General features: G+C 42.0%; 1 protein-coding gene across 2 annotated transcripts in view; it reads left to right on the forward strand.

The window, feature by feature from the left end:
• PDE8B (phosphodiesterase 8B) overlaps positions 1–14,691 on the forward strand; it is a 239,938-nt gene that overhangs the window by 132,378 nt on the left and 92,869 nt on the right. For both annotated transcript variants that reach the window (XM_030323507.1, XM_030323515.1), the window contains exons 7-10: positions 4,257–4,335; positions 7,853–7,993; positions 9,526–9,614; positions 11,712–11,772. In XM_030323507.1, coding sequence (XP_030179367.1) covers positions 4,257–4,335; positions 7,853–7,993; positions 9,526–9,614; positions 11,712–11,772 — 370 coding nt within the window. The remainder of the gene's footprint in view (positions 1–4,256; positions 4,336–7,852; positions 7,994–9,525; positions 9,615–11,711; positions 11,773–14,691) is intronic.

Genomic DNA, 14,691 nt, shown 5'->3' on the forward strand with positions numbered 1-14,691 from the left:
GGTAAAGACTGGTAAAGAGCCTCTCTTCCTGGTCATGAGCACCCAGCAAGAGAGCAGCCCCAGCTGTGGGGAAGAGAAAGCAAGAGTTCTCCGCAGAAGGCCAGAGAAGGACTATGTAGTCAGTTTCTTCCATTGGTTTTTGGCTAGTTCTGCCTCAAGCATCTCCAACTTCCTTCCTTTTCTGGAGGAGAAGGGTGTGTGTACATGGTTTGACTCTTCCTGGGTACCCTATATCTGGGCCTAGCAGTCAGGGGTTGGTGACCCATTCCATGATCTCCCCAGCTCCATCCGTATTCAGGGACATCTAAAGACTCCACCTGGACCTCAGAGTCAGGCAGGCAACTCTGTCACTTGCTGCAGATGGGGAAAATGAGGCTCTTTATTATACAATGCCAGAATAATTATAGTCTAATTATATAATACTTTTCTCTGCAATTCCGCCCCCAGCTGCAGCTAAATATGTGACATTACTAGCATTCTGCAAGGACAGTCTGTACTCTAAGGAGGATGTCAAATGTTGAAGGTAGACGCTCTTGTCCAGGTCCTGGTGTATGGTAACCATATTTAGCCAAGAAAACCGAAGGATCATGTGATCAAAGAAAAAATATTTAATTTTAAAATTCTGTTATAAAGAATAACTTCTAAAGAGAGGAGATAAATCACATCTCTGTATGCTTGATGAGTTTACTTTATTAAGCAGTACTATTGTTTAGGGGACAAATGAAATGGAGACTGTTTAGGGAAATATAGGGTAAATGGTGATCACTTCTCTTCCAATGTTCTTATGCCTCTTTATCATGAAAAGAACTGTGTTATCCGAAATGCAGATAGGATTTAGCTGCTTACCGGGAGCTTAAACTGGTAAGTTTATACTAATGCAGCCCTGTTTCTCTTACCTAGGACTTAGACCCAAATCATCATGTTCACTTGATTCCAAGTCTAAAGAGAATAGCAGTCCTCCATTTCAGGAGTCAAAGTCTCTGATGGACAAAACTTGAGTTCCATGGAATACCACACTTCTCGGTATCAACAGACATTTATAGAGCACTTTATCATGGGCCCTGCGTGACAGGCACTGTCACAGGAGTAGAGTCCAAGCAGTGAAACCTTAATGTAATTGGCTCCCATGGTACGGCTACCCAGGATTGGGGCTCACCAGGAGCAAGTCCATGACGCCCTGGCCACCTGTGCTTCCCTCTGCCTGCCTCCCAGACCCTGCTGGGATGTAGATTTAGGTTCAGATTTAGGTTTCCCTGAAGCCACCACCTTGCACAGTCCTACCTTGTTGCAGGCAGCCTCGTTTTGTGTATATATGTGTTTTGAGTAGATTCTGGAATACCCGTGGTAGGAATACAGGAGATAATGCAACCCAACCACTCCTGCCCCAATGGGCAGAGGAAAACACTGAGAGCCAGGGAGACTCTTGACATGATCACAGCTACCCAGTATGTTGGTGGCAGTATTGGGGTCGGACCCCGGCATCCTGCTCTTTAGTCAGATGCACTCACCACCCTGTCACACCACTGTGTTCTTTGTAGACTTGTAGACATGACACTTGGGCCCCTATAATATTTGCCTTTTCCATCTGGACCTTCAAGGGCTCCTTAAGAAGGTGAGGGGACATGGTTCTGTGGCCTGTACTTCATGGGTTTCCACATCGCGGCTACCTTTCCTTTGTGCTTTTTCCAATTTTCCAACTTCTCAACCTGAAAGGTACAAAAATTATCTGAGGCACAGTTAACGTGGTTCCTAAGAACAGAAAATTAATAAAGTTAAGGCTCTTCTGCATGAAGAGTATTAATAATTAATACACGCTATTAAATTCCCAAACTTTAGGAACATGATTCAAATTGATTACTTCATTTTGCTGCAGGTTTATTTAAATAGAACCATCAGCCAAATTGCTTTAAAGCCTAGTTCTTAACAGTGCAGTCCAACATGTCACTGGGAGAAAACCATCTGCTGGCCCCATCCAGATCCTTCTACCTTGACTGTTGATGAGAATTTGCTTTGTCCCATTGGGCATTATACTGAAGATTTTATGCTTTGTGGATAATCATACAACGAATGTTTAATAGATGAATTTTGGACATTTGGAGCTAAGATCTTACATAAAGGCTGCTCTTGAATTGACAAAAACACTAATACTCTGAAGTACCCTTTTAAATGCTTAGGTGAGGCACACAGGCACGTTAAGAAAACGGGCAAAAGATGAATTTGTCATTTGATAAAATGTGTTATAGCTTAATTATCTAGCTCTCAAATGTAAGGTTTAGTCCACACAGAATGTGCTTTTCCACGTCTGACTCCTGGGGGACAGGAAATGCTTGCCTCTGCTGCAATATCGGGTTCTGTACGCACATGCCTGGAAAATACTTCTGAGACGACTAGCTGTTGCTTGCCTCTTTGTGGGAGGCAGGGTACTAGTGACTTTGGTAATGATTTAAAAATCTTTTTTCCCCCTTATTTTAGGTGATCTTGTTTACAAATGTGGCAATGGTATTAAGGCAGTACGTGGTTGAAATTAGACTGGTACAATTTATTTATTTTATTTTTTTTAATTTTTTTTTAACGTTTATTTATTTTTGAGACAGAGAGAGACAGAGCATGAAGGGGGGAGGGGCAGAGAGAGAGGGAGACACAGAATCGGAAACAGGCTCCAGGCTCTGAGCCATCAGCCCAGAGCCTGACGCGGGGCTCGAATTCACGGACCGCGAGATCGTGACCTGAGCTGAAGTCGGACGCTTAACCGACTGCGCCACCCAGGCGCCCCTAGACTGGTACAATTTAAATGAGGAAACATACTGTACCCATCTGGAATCTCAGACAAGTTAGACTTACCTTCTCCTCAGCTCGCCCATCACAGTTACTTATTTACCCTTCCACACTGGTACCTTCATCACTGCACCATGGACTAAAATCCTTCATTCCTCATGCAGGTTACCTTGCTGTTATTGAATGCAGTTCTTCGTTAGATAGTTCAAGTATTCTCCTGAGAAAAGATAGGTTATGATTTCCTTTTCTTTCCACCAATGGCCTTTGAAAGTGTTAGAGAGTAGGGAGATACTGCTCCGAGATCTGACAGGTAATAGCAAGTACTATGAGCTGAATTCTTACATTATCTGAAGCACTTTGAGAATTGCCTCACATAAACTGTTGATTTTTACAGCAACCTATAAAACAGGTGTTATTACTCTCACTTATAGATGAGGTAACTGGGAGCCAGCAAAGATAAAAAGTTGCCCGTGGTGCCATAACTGGCAGAATACAGAACCAGACTTCAGCCAGGTTTTTTTTTCCCCTCTTCCTTGTAAATAGTTTAAAACAGGATGGCAAATTTAGATGCCTCCATGAGTGGAAAAAATGAATAACATCTTATAAAACAGTATGTTTTATAAGAAGGAACATGAATCAAGTAAATCTTTTTTTTTTTTTTTTTTTTTATAATGTGTCAGACAGGCCTCACTGGGATTCTTTAAACAGCCAGCACAAATATAAAAGCTCTAGAAACTAGCCACATACTTTCTGTGTTAGATAGTAAATAACTTACCATATTTGGAGTTGCGCTAGATTTAGAAGGTACTTAAAATTCTAAGCAATAGAGAAGCTGAAATATTTCCAGTATTCTACATGTACATTAGAAAGGTCACCAAGAAAAGTGCCTACCTGGAGAGCTGTAGGATTAACCAGGCAAGAGGAATCTTGCCGTATGTGCTTTCCATCGTGTCAGTGGGTGAGGTTGAAAGCAAAGTACCATATAAAGGCTTATTGACCGGAGATTACGAAAGTAAGAAAAGAGGAAAAAGTATTTCTGTGTCTATTGAAAAAGGGCAGACAGAATACCTCAGATTCAGTTTGGGTTTAATTCAGTTCTAATTGTTGGGGACTTGACTCCACCGTGGCCACACTAGGAATGAAACAGAAGAACAGTGTTGACGTAGATCTGGGAGACCTGTAAGATGGCCTCCTGCAACTTCGTTCTCTTGGGTCTGTATTAAGGTTTCATTGAGCACATAGGTGGTTCTTTCCATGGTCCATGAAGATTTTGCTGGATTACAATTCTTCTTTGTGTTATAGTCAGAGAAATGTATGCTGCTGTCAAACAAACTAGCTTACTTTGAAAGGCTAGAGGTTTTTTTCCTTCACAAAGAACATGGCTTTAATGAATTTGGGGGAACTGTTTGCTTTGATAAATTAACATATGAAACGCTAATGGTTTTATAGCTTCACTAACATTGATCTTTCGCAACTTTCAGGGCCTGTAATTCAGTGTTTACAGCATTAGACCACTGTCATGAAGCCATAGAAATTACAAGTGATGACCATGTGATTCAGGTACGGAGACACTTTTTGTCTGGAGATGTCAAAACAGAACCTTTCAAGTTGGAGCCATCCTTTTCCAAGGAACTTTCCTATAATCCTCACATTACTGTGTGTTTTCTTTGGAGAAAGGGACATCAAAAATATGTAAAGAAAACTGATAGACTGAAATCTAAGAATTAGATATTCACCGAGAATAAAAAAATTATTTTGGATCCAAACCTATGCTTCCTATGACCAAGATAGGGTAAATTCTTTGATAATTTGCAAAGACAGCATTTAAATCACGCCAGAAGTATGCCAAAATTGTAGAGTAAATGCTTATGGGAATGAAATGTTTTCAAAGGTATTCATTTATTTGCCTGCAGTTGGTATTCTAATTATACAGCAGTCTTGTATGGTAAAGTTGTCTTCCTAAGGAAATGTGTATAGTAGACAAACCTTTGTTGAAATGAAGTCATACTGTATTTGTTGGAAGGTAAGACATTTCTGCTACAACAATAATCTGAAATGTGGACTTCTCCATCGATGGATACTGGCCTGCCTGGAATTGGTTTGCATAATGGCACTGAGTGTAAGGAACACTTGCTGTCCTCAGTGGAAACCAAAGACAGTGCTCAGGATATGGTGGCCACACAACAGAGCCCCCACCGCACACAGATACACCCTGCTGTCAAACCTAACCAGTAACAGCAGCAGCCCACCCTGCCTTGGCCCTTTCATTAACATGTTCGTAATGTTGTCTCCTTTCCATTCAATGACTCTGTGAAAGAAACACAAGTGCCCCATGATACTGATGGGGTTAACTGAGGCCCAGCAAGATCAAGGAATTTACCCAAGGAAAGCCCCAGTAATAAGTATTGGAACCAAAATCTGTAGCCATGTCTTTCTGATTATAAAGCCTTCCCTCTTGGTTCCGTGTTTGGCTGTATTTCCAGAACCTGTTTTTGTGGCTGTTCCTTGCCGTGGGTCTGAAAGCTTCCTCTGGTTGCTGTTAGTGCCCACCTATGCACACACAGGTGTGCATCCTGGACTGCAGAGAAACCAGACATGTTTGCTACCGACCAAGTACAAATCTCACATCCCCCTCACTTCTGTCCAGACTTGAACAGTCCATTCCAAACATGAAACGCATCTGCTTTGCACCCCCCTCTGACAGTGGGCAGCCAGATTGTGATTTCTATAGTGAGGAGAAGGGGCTCCCTGCTCTCCAATTGCCTTCCCCAGTTGTCGTCTGATGACTCCTTGAACAGGGAGCAGAGTCCTTCATTCTGTGGTGAGCATCTGGTGGTTAGAGACCCTGTATCTCTGGTGGGGAGGGGGTGACGTGGTGGAGTCGCCCCCTGCCCACCTTTACTGTGACCAGGAGGAAACAGGCTTCCCCTTGAAAAAAACCTACTGGCAATCTGAATATAAAACTCAAAAACAAGGGGAAAGAAGTTGAATAGAGGATGTGATAGGGAAAAGAGAAATAAAATGACATTTTTGTTAGGGATTTCAAGAGGAGCCCTCATGGACAGGGTATTTCACATATATTCTTACTCATTACCAGAGTCCTTCTCAAGGCACGGCCACTGAGGGGTTTATGCCTCTGTGTGACTATGCATGTTCAGAGGTTAGGTGATGGCCCTTAAATTTAGGAATAGTATATACCCATCCATCGATCCATCCATCTCAACTCTTTGCTTTAAAACATTTACACAAAGCTTACCATATACCAGGCACAGCACTAAGCATTTTACACCTTCTCATTTATTTCTTAAAACAACTTTATGAGCCAGGAACTACTACTGTAGCCATTTTACAGATGAAGAGACTGAGGACCAGAGGGGACAAGTAACTTGCCCACAGTCGTGGAGCTAGTTATTGGCAGAACCAGGATTTGAACTTGAGTGCCTTGGCTCCAGAGTCTATGTTTGAGTACCTGCTGCATTCTGAGGTTACAGGAACCCTAGCATGAACAAAGGGCCATGACTTGTACCCATATCTGCAACTGAATAGTGAAGGTAGAATAAACACACATGGAAATGTATGAGGATTTGGCCAACAAGGAAAACAATACATATATCACATATTTACTAAACATTCCTGAGTATCCAGAGATAAATCCAAAGTAGGCTTTTCCTGGAGGATTTTTATGTCTAGTGGGGGAGAGAGATAAATAAAAACTTGGATTGAGTGCGAGAAGTCACTGGAAGCCTGCACAGGAGAGAGTGGGAGCCTATAGAAGTGGCTCCAGCTCAGAATGGGCATGGGGTCAAGGGCGGCTTGCTAGAGGAGGGGAGGAGATGGGAGGAGGGACAAATCCAACTTAGCAGGGCATGGAGTTGGGGAGGGGCGTTGTGAGGGGAGAGAACATGTAGGCAGAGGCCCACAGATGAGGAGGAAGTACAGGGAGCTCAGCACGCAGGTGTAGGCCCACCTGGTGAGCAGTAGCCTGCTGCCTGGCCCCAGGAGGGTGGTGATAGGAGATCGCTGAAGATAGTGTCACCACCCCAACTCTTCTGTCAGCCTCATAAGGCCTCGTGCTCAGGCTCCAGAGCACCCTCCAAACCTCTCCAGCTCCCAAGTTTAATTGTGTTAGTAGGAGGTTTGTTCACAGGGGAACAGCTCCCCAAGTGTCCCTGCATCACCAGGCTACTTACTACTATCGTCATAGTGGAGTGCAAGAGTGATTATGATTATAGTTTGCAAGGATGTTTCTGAAGCAGCAGATGGATGTACATGATGCCCAAAGAAATCCATGACCTAGAGGCTGTACGGTCACATTTGCCCCATGTTGTCTTTCTTGTCTCCCTTATTCAGCTTCTCATCTAGTTGATTGTTCTTGGAGAAGAAGTTGGAGGGTGGAGATGGGACCTGGGAGTCAGGCAAGGAAATAGCTCTGAATTCCAGGGCCCTGGGCAGAATTTTAGAAAGAAGCCTCTGAGTCTGCTGGCCTCCAGATGTGCCAAGGTGGCCTCTTCTCACACCCACATGTGCCCAGTACTGAAAGGGCTGCCTCCTGCACAACCTGTTTAACTAGATTTATGGTTCAGGTGAGATGGGAAGTGGCCCCAAGCCATAGCATTGGTTAGTAGGCAGTGGCAGTTAGAAAGGAGGCATGAGCGAGCAAATCTCTGCCTTGTAGAGATGTGACTAATAGAAGCCACAACCTGTTCAACAAATTCATTTTTATTCTAACTCATTTTTATTTTTTGGCTGTTTTCTTCTTGGCCGATTGGGGATGAATAAGGCCCACAAGAGGCTGGCTCTGCTAGATGAGGACTTCTTGCTCTTTGTCTGCTAAGGAATTTCTTCCAATGCCCCAGAGAGAACTAGGGTGGTGAATGAATACATTGCTGCTCAGGAGTGAGGCAGCGACTCCAGGGGGCTTACTGAAGTGACAGAGACCAGTCGGCACCCACATCAGAGAGTGCTCATCCAGGGAACTTCTTACTTGATATTCCAACCTGTTCCTCTGTGTCCCAGCAAGCACTCCTGAGGGCACACAGCATACCCACACTGACCTTTAACCACCTCCTGTTCACAGTACGTCAACCCAGCCTTTGAAAGGATGATGGGCTACCACAAAGGCGAGCTCCTGGGGAAAGAGCTCGCCGAGCTGCCCAAAAGTGATAAGAACCGGGCAGACCTTCTTGACACCATCAACACGTGCATCAAGAAGGGCAAGGTGGGTGCAACAGACAGATTTGCAAACCCCTCCCCAGTGCATTTTTGTTTGAGTTTTATGTCACGTCTTTAAGATTGGCTCCTTTGATGACATGATAATTAAGTGAAAGATCTCTTATGTTGGCAAAATGAGTCAAGTTGGAGGTTAATTTTGGATACAAGTGAATCAAGCACTTACGGTGATGTAGAACCTGATGACTTTGTGTAAGGAGAGTTTATCCTTTCCATGAATCTGTCCTCGCTCTCTTTGCTGCAGTATCGTTGCTGCCTCTGAGCAGAGTTCTGCCCACAGGGCTGTTGTGTGTTTTTAGTGTGTCCATTGTTTGGGGGACTGGAAGTACATGTATCCGTGTTTCTATGTGGGCCCTGTTCTTGGTCACTTTTCCATTTTTCTGTTCTCTTTCCTGATCATAGTTGAGTAGAGACATGCAACTCACTTCTCCCTGTCATGTCAGTTTGTCCAGCAGCCAAAGAGAGGGCTGTCAGTGTGGCAGGAAGCTTCCCTGAAGCCCTCTCTTCCGGAAGTGGAGTGTGGCTCCGGCAGCTGGAACTCCCTGTGCATTTTCTTTTAAGCATTCAGAATGCTTTCACGTAGTTATGTCTTTCATCTTGCTTTCTCTGATGTGAAATAGTGAAATGAGCACTGTGTTCTTTTAATTGGGGACTGTTTATAGGAATAAAATATGTTTGGGTTGTATATGACAGCCAACGTTAATTTTTAAACAATAGGGGCAGTGAGACTGAAAAGGACCAGGACATTATCAAGTATTCTAGAAAATTTTGCCAGGGTGGTACTGCCACAGGCGTGGTGGCCCAAGAGGCACACCAGTTAGCCGTCTCGTGTGAGGGAGGGGTCAGAAACGGGCTGAAGAGAAAATTGGGTTCTGGTTTATCTCCTTCCTCTCAGACATGGTAGAGGGACCACCAGGCTCTTGATGAGCTAATTCCCTGGGGTCCAGAGACAGTAAGAATGCTCACACTCTCCTTAACTTCATAGAAACTGCTAGGAGCCAGACGAATCCCAGAGAAGTCTTGGTAGGATGCCCCGTAGAAAGTAAGAAGACAGGTTTCAAGGTAAATTAAGAGACAAGAACTTAGAGCCACATTTTCCACTTTGTATATGTGGGCAAGTTAGTTAGAATCTCTGAGCCTTGGTTTACCCATCTGAAAACTAAGGATGATAATATCAAGCTTACAGGTTGCTGTGAAGATTTGAAGGAAGACCCCATCAGAATCCCTTGACCTGGTGCCACTTAGACCCATAGGACTGAGAGCGGAGCTCTACCCACTCATCAACTGTCCTAGGACCCTGAGGGGCCATCTTGGAGGCAGACATGTTGGTCTTGGGGTCTTAGTGCAGGGTGACCACGAGCCTTAGGTAATAAGTGTTACAATAGGTACAATGATAAAGCAATGTTTTATGGAATGTAATGAAACATGTGGGAACTTTATTGCTCAACATGATGAGATCCTCTGAAGAAGCAGCCATTAGCCTCAATGGAAGGATTTTAAGAGCTCTCTTTGTCCATGTAGGAGTGGCAGGGGGTTTACTATGCCAGACGGAAATCCGGGGACAGCATCCAGCAGCACGTGAAGATTACCCCAGTGATTGGCCAAGGAGGGTGAGAGCGAACTCTTGAACTCTTTTAATTGAAGGGCTCGTGTGGGCATTGGGTTTGCATATTGAAATACCAGTGTAAGCACTAGACCCACTAATACGGTGGGGTTGGGCTGTACATAGCATATACTGTGGACAGACCCATGTGGCTGGCAACAGCCTCCAGACGTGGCTTTCCCTTTCCCTCTCTTCTCTTGCTTATGGGCTTTACAAAGCATCTCCCCAGCTGCCCACCTCCGCCTTGTCATCTGTGGTTTCCATTATCCTCACTACCCTCTGAAGGAGCTGTGTTTAGGCTTTCCCCTGCCATTACAGCAACAACAAAACAACAAGGCTCGCTGGCTTCAGCCCTGCGCTGGGAGCCACATTTCTCTCCTTGAGGCACCAGCTCTGTAGTGGTTCTCTTCAGGCTGGCTCGTGGCTTGTTCCACAAGGTGAAGAGAGTCCTGGAGGTCATGGTTACATAGATAAAGGTGTGTTTGGCCAGAATCAGGTGATAAGATTCCATTTAATGTCAGATTATCAGAGAAGGTCAATACATAATTTCTTTTCCTTCTCTCAGTTAAATTTTGTGAGAGGGTTTACAAAGCCAAACAGGATCCCTGAACAAGTACGCCACTGAGGAGCCTCTAGTAAACCACCTTGAAGGTCAACACTAGCTTCATAGCATGGTTTACAAGGGACCCATGCTGTCACATGATGTTTTGGAAAAAGAAGAGGTAGCAGTTGTCATGCCAGTAACCAGAAGTGGTGAGTCCTGCCTGTGACTCGTCAGACTACCTGAGTACCTTCCAAATTGTTGGGTGGTTAGAAAACAAAACATTCTGTAAAGTCAGCTAAATGTCTTAGGTTGTTTCCTCTCCAATTGTACTTGTTTGATAAGTTTTGGAATTGTTACCCCTCATTTCAGACACCATCATCTCGTATTTCCTGACATTTGGCTTCCCTCTGGGGCATTGGCAGGCCTGACAAGGGTTTTGAGCACAGAGAGAGGCCTCCCCTGCCACCCCCTGCCCCTTGAGCTGGTGGCCTTGGCATGGCCATTTCCACTAACAGTCTGTGCTCAGAGGCCATGATGGCTATCACGTTGCTACCATCTTCTCAGAAAACTTAAGCTAAGATTCACTCTGTGTGTGTGACCAGAATTCTTAGGTGACCAAGGCAGAGGAGACACTTTTGCTTGGTAATTTCTGTCAGAATGAATTTTTCTTATCTCTCTGATTTTACAGATAAGTGGGAAGTTCTTTTGTCTAGACGCAGTGTTATTTTTCCCTCACTTGTAGACAGTGCACTATCAAAGGAAATTCTTATTAAAAGTAGGGAAATTTTATCTCTTCCTGTTTACTGAGGCTTATTACAGAATAACCAGTATTTTCTATACTCTCTTCAGTCCTCCAGAGAAAACTGAATCAAAGAGAGCGAAACAGGAGACTCATTCCTGTTCCTATAAAATCTCACATAGCCCTCTAGAATTCCTGGCTCCCCTCTCAGTACCAAATCTACCTTGAGCTGATTTTTGTGCAGGGAGCTGTATAGCCTTTTCTGGTCTCCCTTGTGGTAATGAGCAAGACCGTAGGCCGTTTTGGGATTCTGTCCGTAACCTTGAAATAAGAGGATTTTTCTCTGCCTGAAAAATGCCATCATTGTGATGACCATGCTGTGAAAGAATATGGAACATTAATATAAAAACAGCAGCCATGTAATTTGGTCATTGTCCAAATGAGTCTTTTGCTTTTTATATAAGCTGTAAAATTATTCATGTCAGCGGAACTAAAACCAACTTCTTCTTGAGGAGCATTTCATCCTATCGCTGGAGATATCTGGGAGACAAGCTTCAGGAGTCAGTTGCAAAATGAAATATCCATTAGGAAAGTGTTTCTGAGCCAACTGTGATTAAAAGGGAAGCCCAGTTTCTGGAGGCATGTGTGGGCTGTGTATGAAAAATGTGTTTTCCGTAGACTAGGTTTTGTTTGAAATTTAAATGTGCCCTAGAATGGACCCTGGGGTTTTGCTTTAAGAAATTCTGTTGATGTTTTCATTTGCTGATTTGTTGAATCATCTCCTATCTGACTCACTAATAACTGATAATTTATGTTATTAGGAAAATTAGGCATTTTGTCTCCCTCAAGAAGCTGTGTTGTACCACTGACAATAATAAGCAGGTATGGCATTCACTTTCCTTCCTTTTGCTTTGTCAGCTTGACCACATGTTACTGTTCTCTGCTTGTCTTTATCCATATCTTACTGTACTTGCCAATTTAGGAGGTGTATGGCAAAATTAGGCTCCTTTGACAGACAAATAGTAGAAAAAAAAATTCCCTGCAGGCTTATGTTGCTTTGTTAGTAATATACAACAGTTATGATTTAGCCTGTGGCTGTGCAACTAAAGACTAATGTATTTCATGAGAGCATAAAATTCTTCTTCTAAATAAAAAAAGTCCCCTTTTTCTATCATAATTTCTTAAATGAATGAAAAGCATGTATGTATTTGAGCATTTCACTCCCACCAATTCATATCAAAAACAATCATTCCAAGTTAGTAAAAATTAGTACTATTAGTACTGTTTATTTTTACGATTACACCATGCAGAACAATACGTTAGAATCTTGTCTTCTGGAATAACAGAATTTTAATAAGTTGCTATATTTAAGAACTCATAAAGGTAGTTTTGTCATAGAGAACAATGCTGATATTGGTAAATTTTCTTTCTTATACTTTTATTATTGGGTTATGTGTATTTTCATTCATCCTTTAAGGTTTATTGGTTAAAAAGCCCTGAACATACGTAATTACTAGTGACCTATTTTTGAAAACACAAAATGTGGCCTTTGACATAGATGGAGATTTTAAAAGAAGGGATAATGTCTTGAAAGGATATGAAGGTCTTTGGGGCATGACCCATTTTAGAGGAGCATGTTGGAGACTTGGAAAGTTTGGGATCAGATAGTGGAGGCTGGCCAGACAAGGAGAGAAACTTTGGGGTGATAGGACTTGCTGATGCCCAGGCTCCTCCCCCATGAATAGGCAGCTCCTGGAGGGAAGTCCAACCTGGGTGCCGTGAGCCTGTGGTGGGCTTTCAGCTGGTATCTCAGTCCATTGAAGGTATTTATGTCTTCATGCCTGATTTTTTTTTAATAATGATTGGATACATGTATATGTTGCAAAACGATCACCACCATAAGTCAACATGCATCACCACACATAATTCTAAAACATTTTTTGTGATGAAGTCTTCGTTTGAGACCTATTCTCTTAGCAGCTTTCAAATTTACATTACAGTATTGTTAACAGTGGTCACCATGCTGTTCATTATATCCCCATAACTTACTTAATAAGTGGAAGTTTGTACCTTTGACCCCTTAACCCATTTCGCCATCCCTGCACCCCGCCTCTGGCAGCCAACCTGTTCTCTGTATCTATACATTCAGTTTTTTGTTTTCCATTCTGCATGTAAGTGATATCATGGTATTTGTCTTTCTCTGTCTGACTTAATTCACTTAAGATATCTAGGAGATAATCTAGGTCCATCCATATTACTGTAAATAGCAAGATTTCCTTCTTTTCTGATGGCTGAATAATCATGTGTGTGTGTGTGTGTGTGTGTGTGTGTGTGTGTGTGTGTGTGTGTATTAGAGACAGAGAGAGAGAGACCACATTTTCTTTCTCCATTCATCCATCAATGGATGCTTAGGTTGTTTCTGTGTCTTGACTAATGGAAACCATGCTGCGGTGAACATGGGAGTGCATATATCTCTTTGAGTTAGTGTTTTTGTTTCCTTTGGATAAATGTCCGGGGGTAAATTGCCAGACCATATCGTAGTAACATTTTTCATTTTTTGAGGAACCTCCAAAGTGTTTTTACATAGCACCTGTGCCCTTTTCTTCACATCTTCACCAACACTTGACATTTCATATCTTTTTGATACTAGCCGCTTCAAAAGATGTGAATTGATATCTCAGTGTGGTTTTGATTTGCATTTTCCTGATGATTAGTGATGTTGAGTGCTTTTGCATGTACCTGTTGGCCATTTTTATGTCTTCTTTGAAAAAGTGTCTGTCCAGATCTTCTGCCAGTGTTTAAATCAAAAATTTTTTTTTGGCTTTTGATTTGTAGGAGTTCTTTATATATTATATATTATATATATAATATAATCTATATAATATATATATATCTATATATATATAATATATATATCTATTATATAATATATAATATATATAATATATATATAATATATATCTATTATCTAATATATATATTAGATATATATTATATAATATATATATCTATTATCTAATATATAATATATATATAATATATAATATATATATCTATTAGATAAGGGTACTAATCCCTTATCTATGATTTGCAAGTATTTTCTCCCAGTTGGCAGGTTGCCTTTTTATTTTGTTGATGGTTTCCTTTGTTATGCAGAAGGTTTTTAGTGTGATGATGGTAGTGTCAGTTATTTATTTTTTCTTTTGTTGCATTTGTTTTTGCTGTTGTATCCAAAAAATCATAATCAACACCAGTGTCAAGGAGCTTAGTCCCTATGTTTTCTTCTAAGGGATTTATGGTTTCAGATATTGTGTTCAAGTATTTCTTCCATTTTGAGTTGATTTTTCTGTATGGTCTAAGATAGTGGTCCAGTGTTATTCTTTGGTATGTGGCTGTCCAGTTTTCCTAGTACCATTTATTGAACAGACTGCCTTTTCCCCGTTGTATATTGTTGACTTGTGATAAATTAGTTGACCATATATGAGTTTATTTCTGGGCTCTCTCTTCTGTCCCACTGATGTACGTTTCTTTTTTTTTATGCCAACACCATACTCTTTTGATCACTACAGCTTTGTAATGTAGTTTGAAATCAGGGAGCATGGTGCCTCCAGCTTTATTCTTTCTCAAGAGTGATTTGGCTATTCTAGCAAAATATTCTGGACTAGTGAAGGGAATCCTACATTTTCATAGTATTTAATTCATCATAAAATGCCTCCTTCAGCATGGAGAATTTCACCTAGAATCAGGAAGTTTTCATTTACTACTGAGACTCTGGGAAAGGAAGGGAATTGACTTTCATAG

Source organism: Lynx canadensis, chromosome A1 (assembly GCF_007474595.2).
Source record: "Lynx canadensis isolate LIC74 chromosome A1, mLynCan4.pri.v2, whole genome shotgun sequence".
Lineage (NCBI taxonomy): Eukaryota > Metazoa > Chordata > Mammalia > Carnivora > Felidae > Lynx > Lynx canadensis.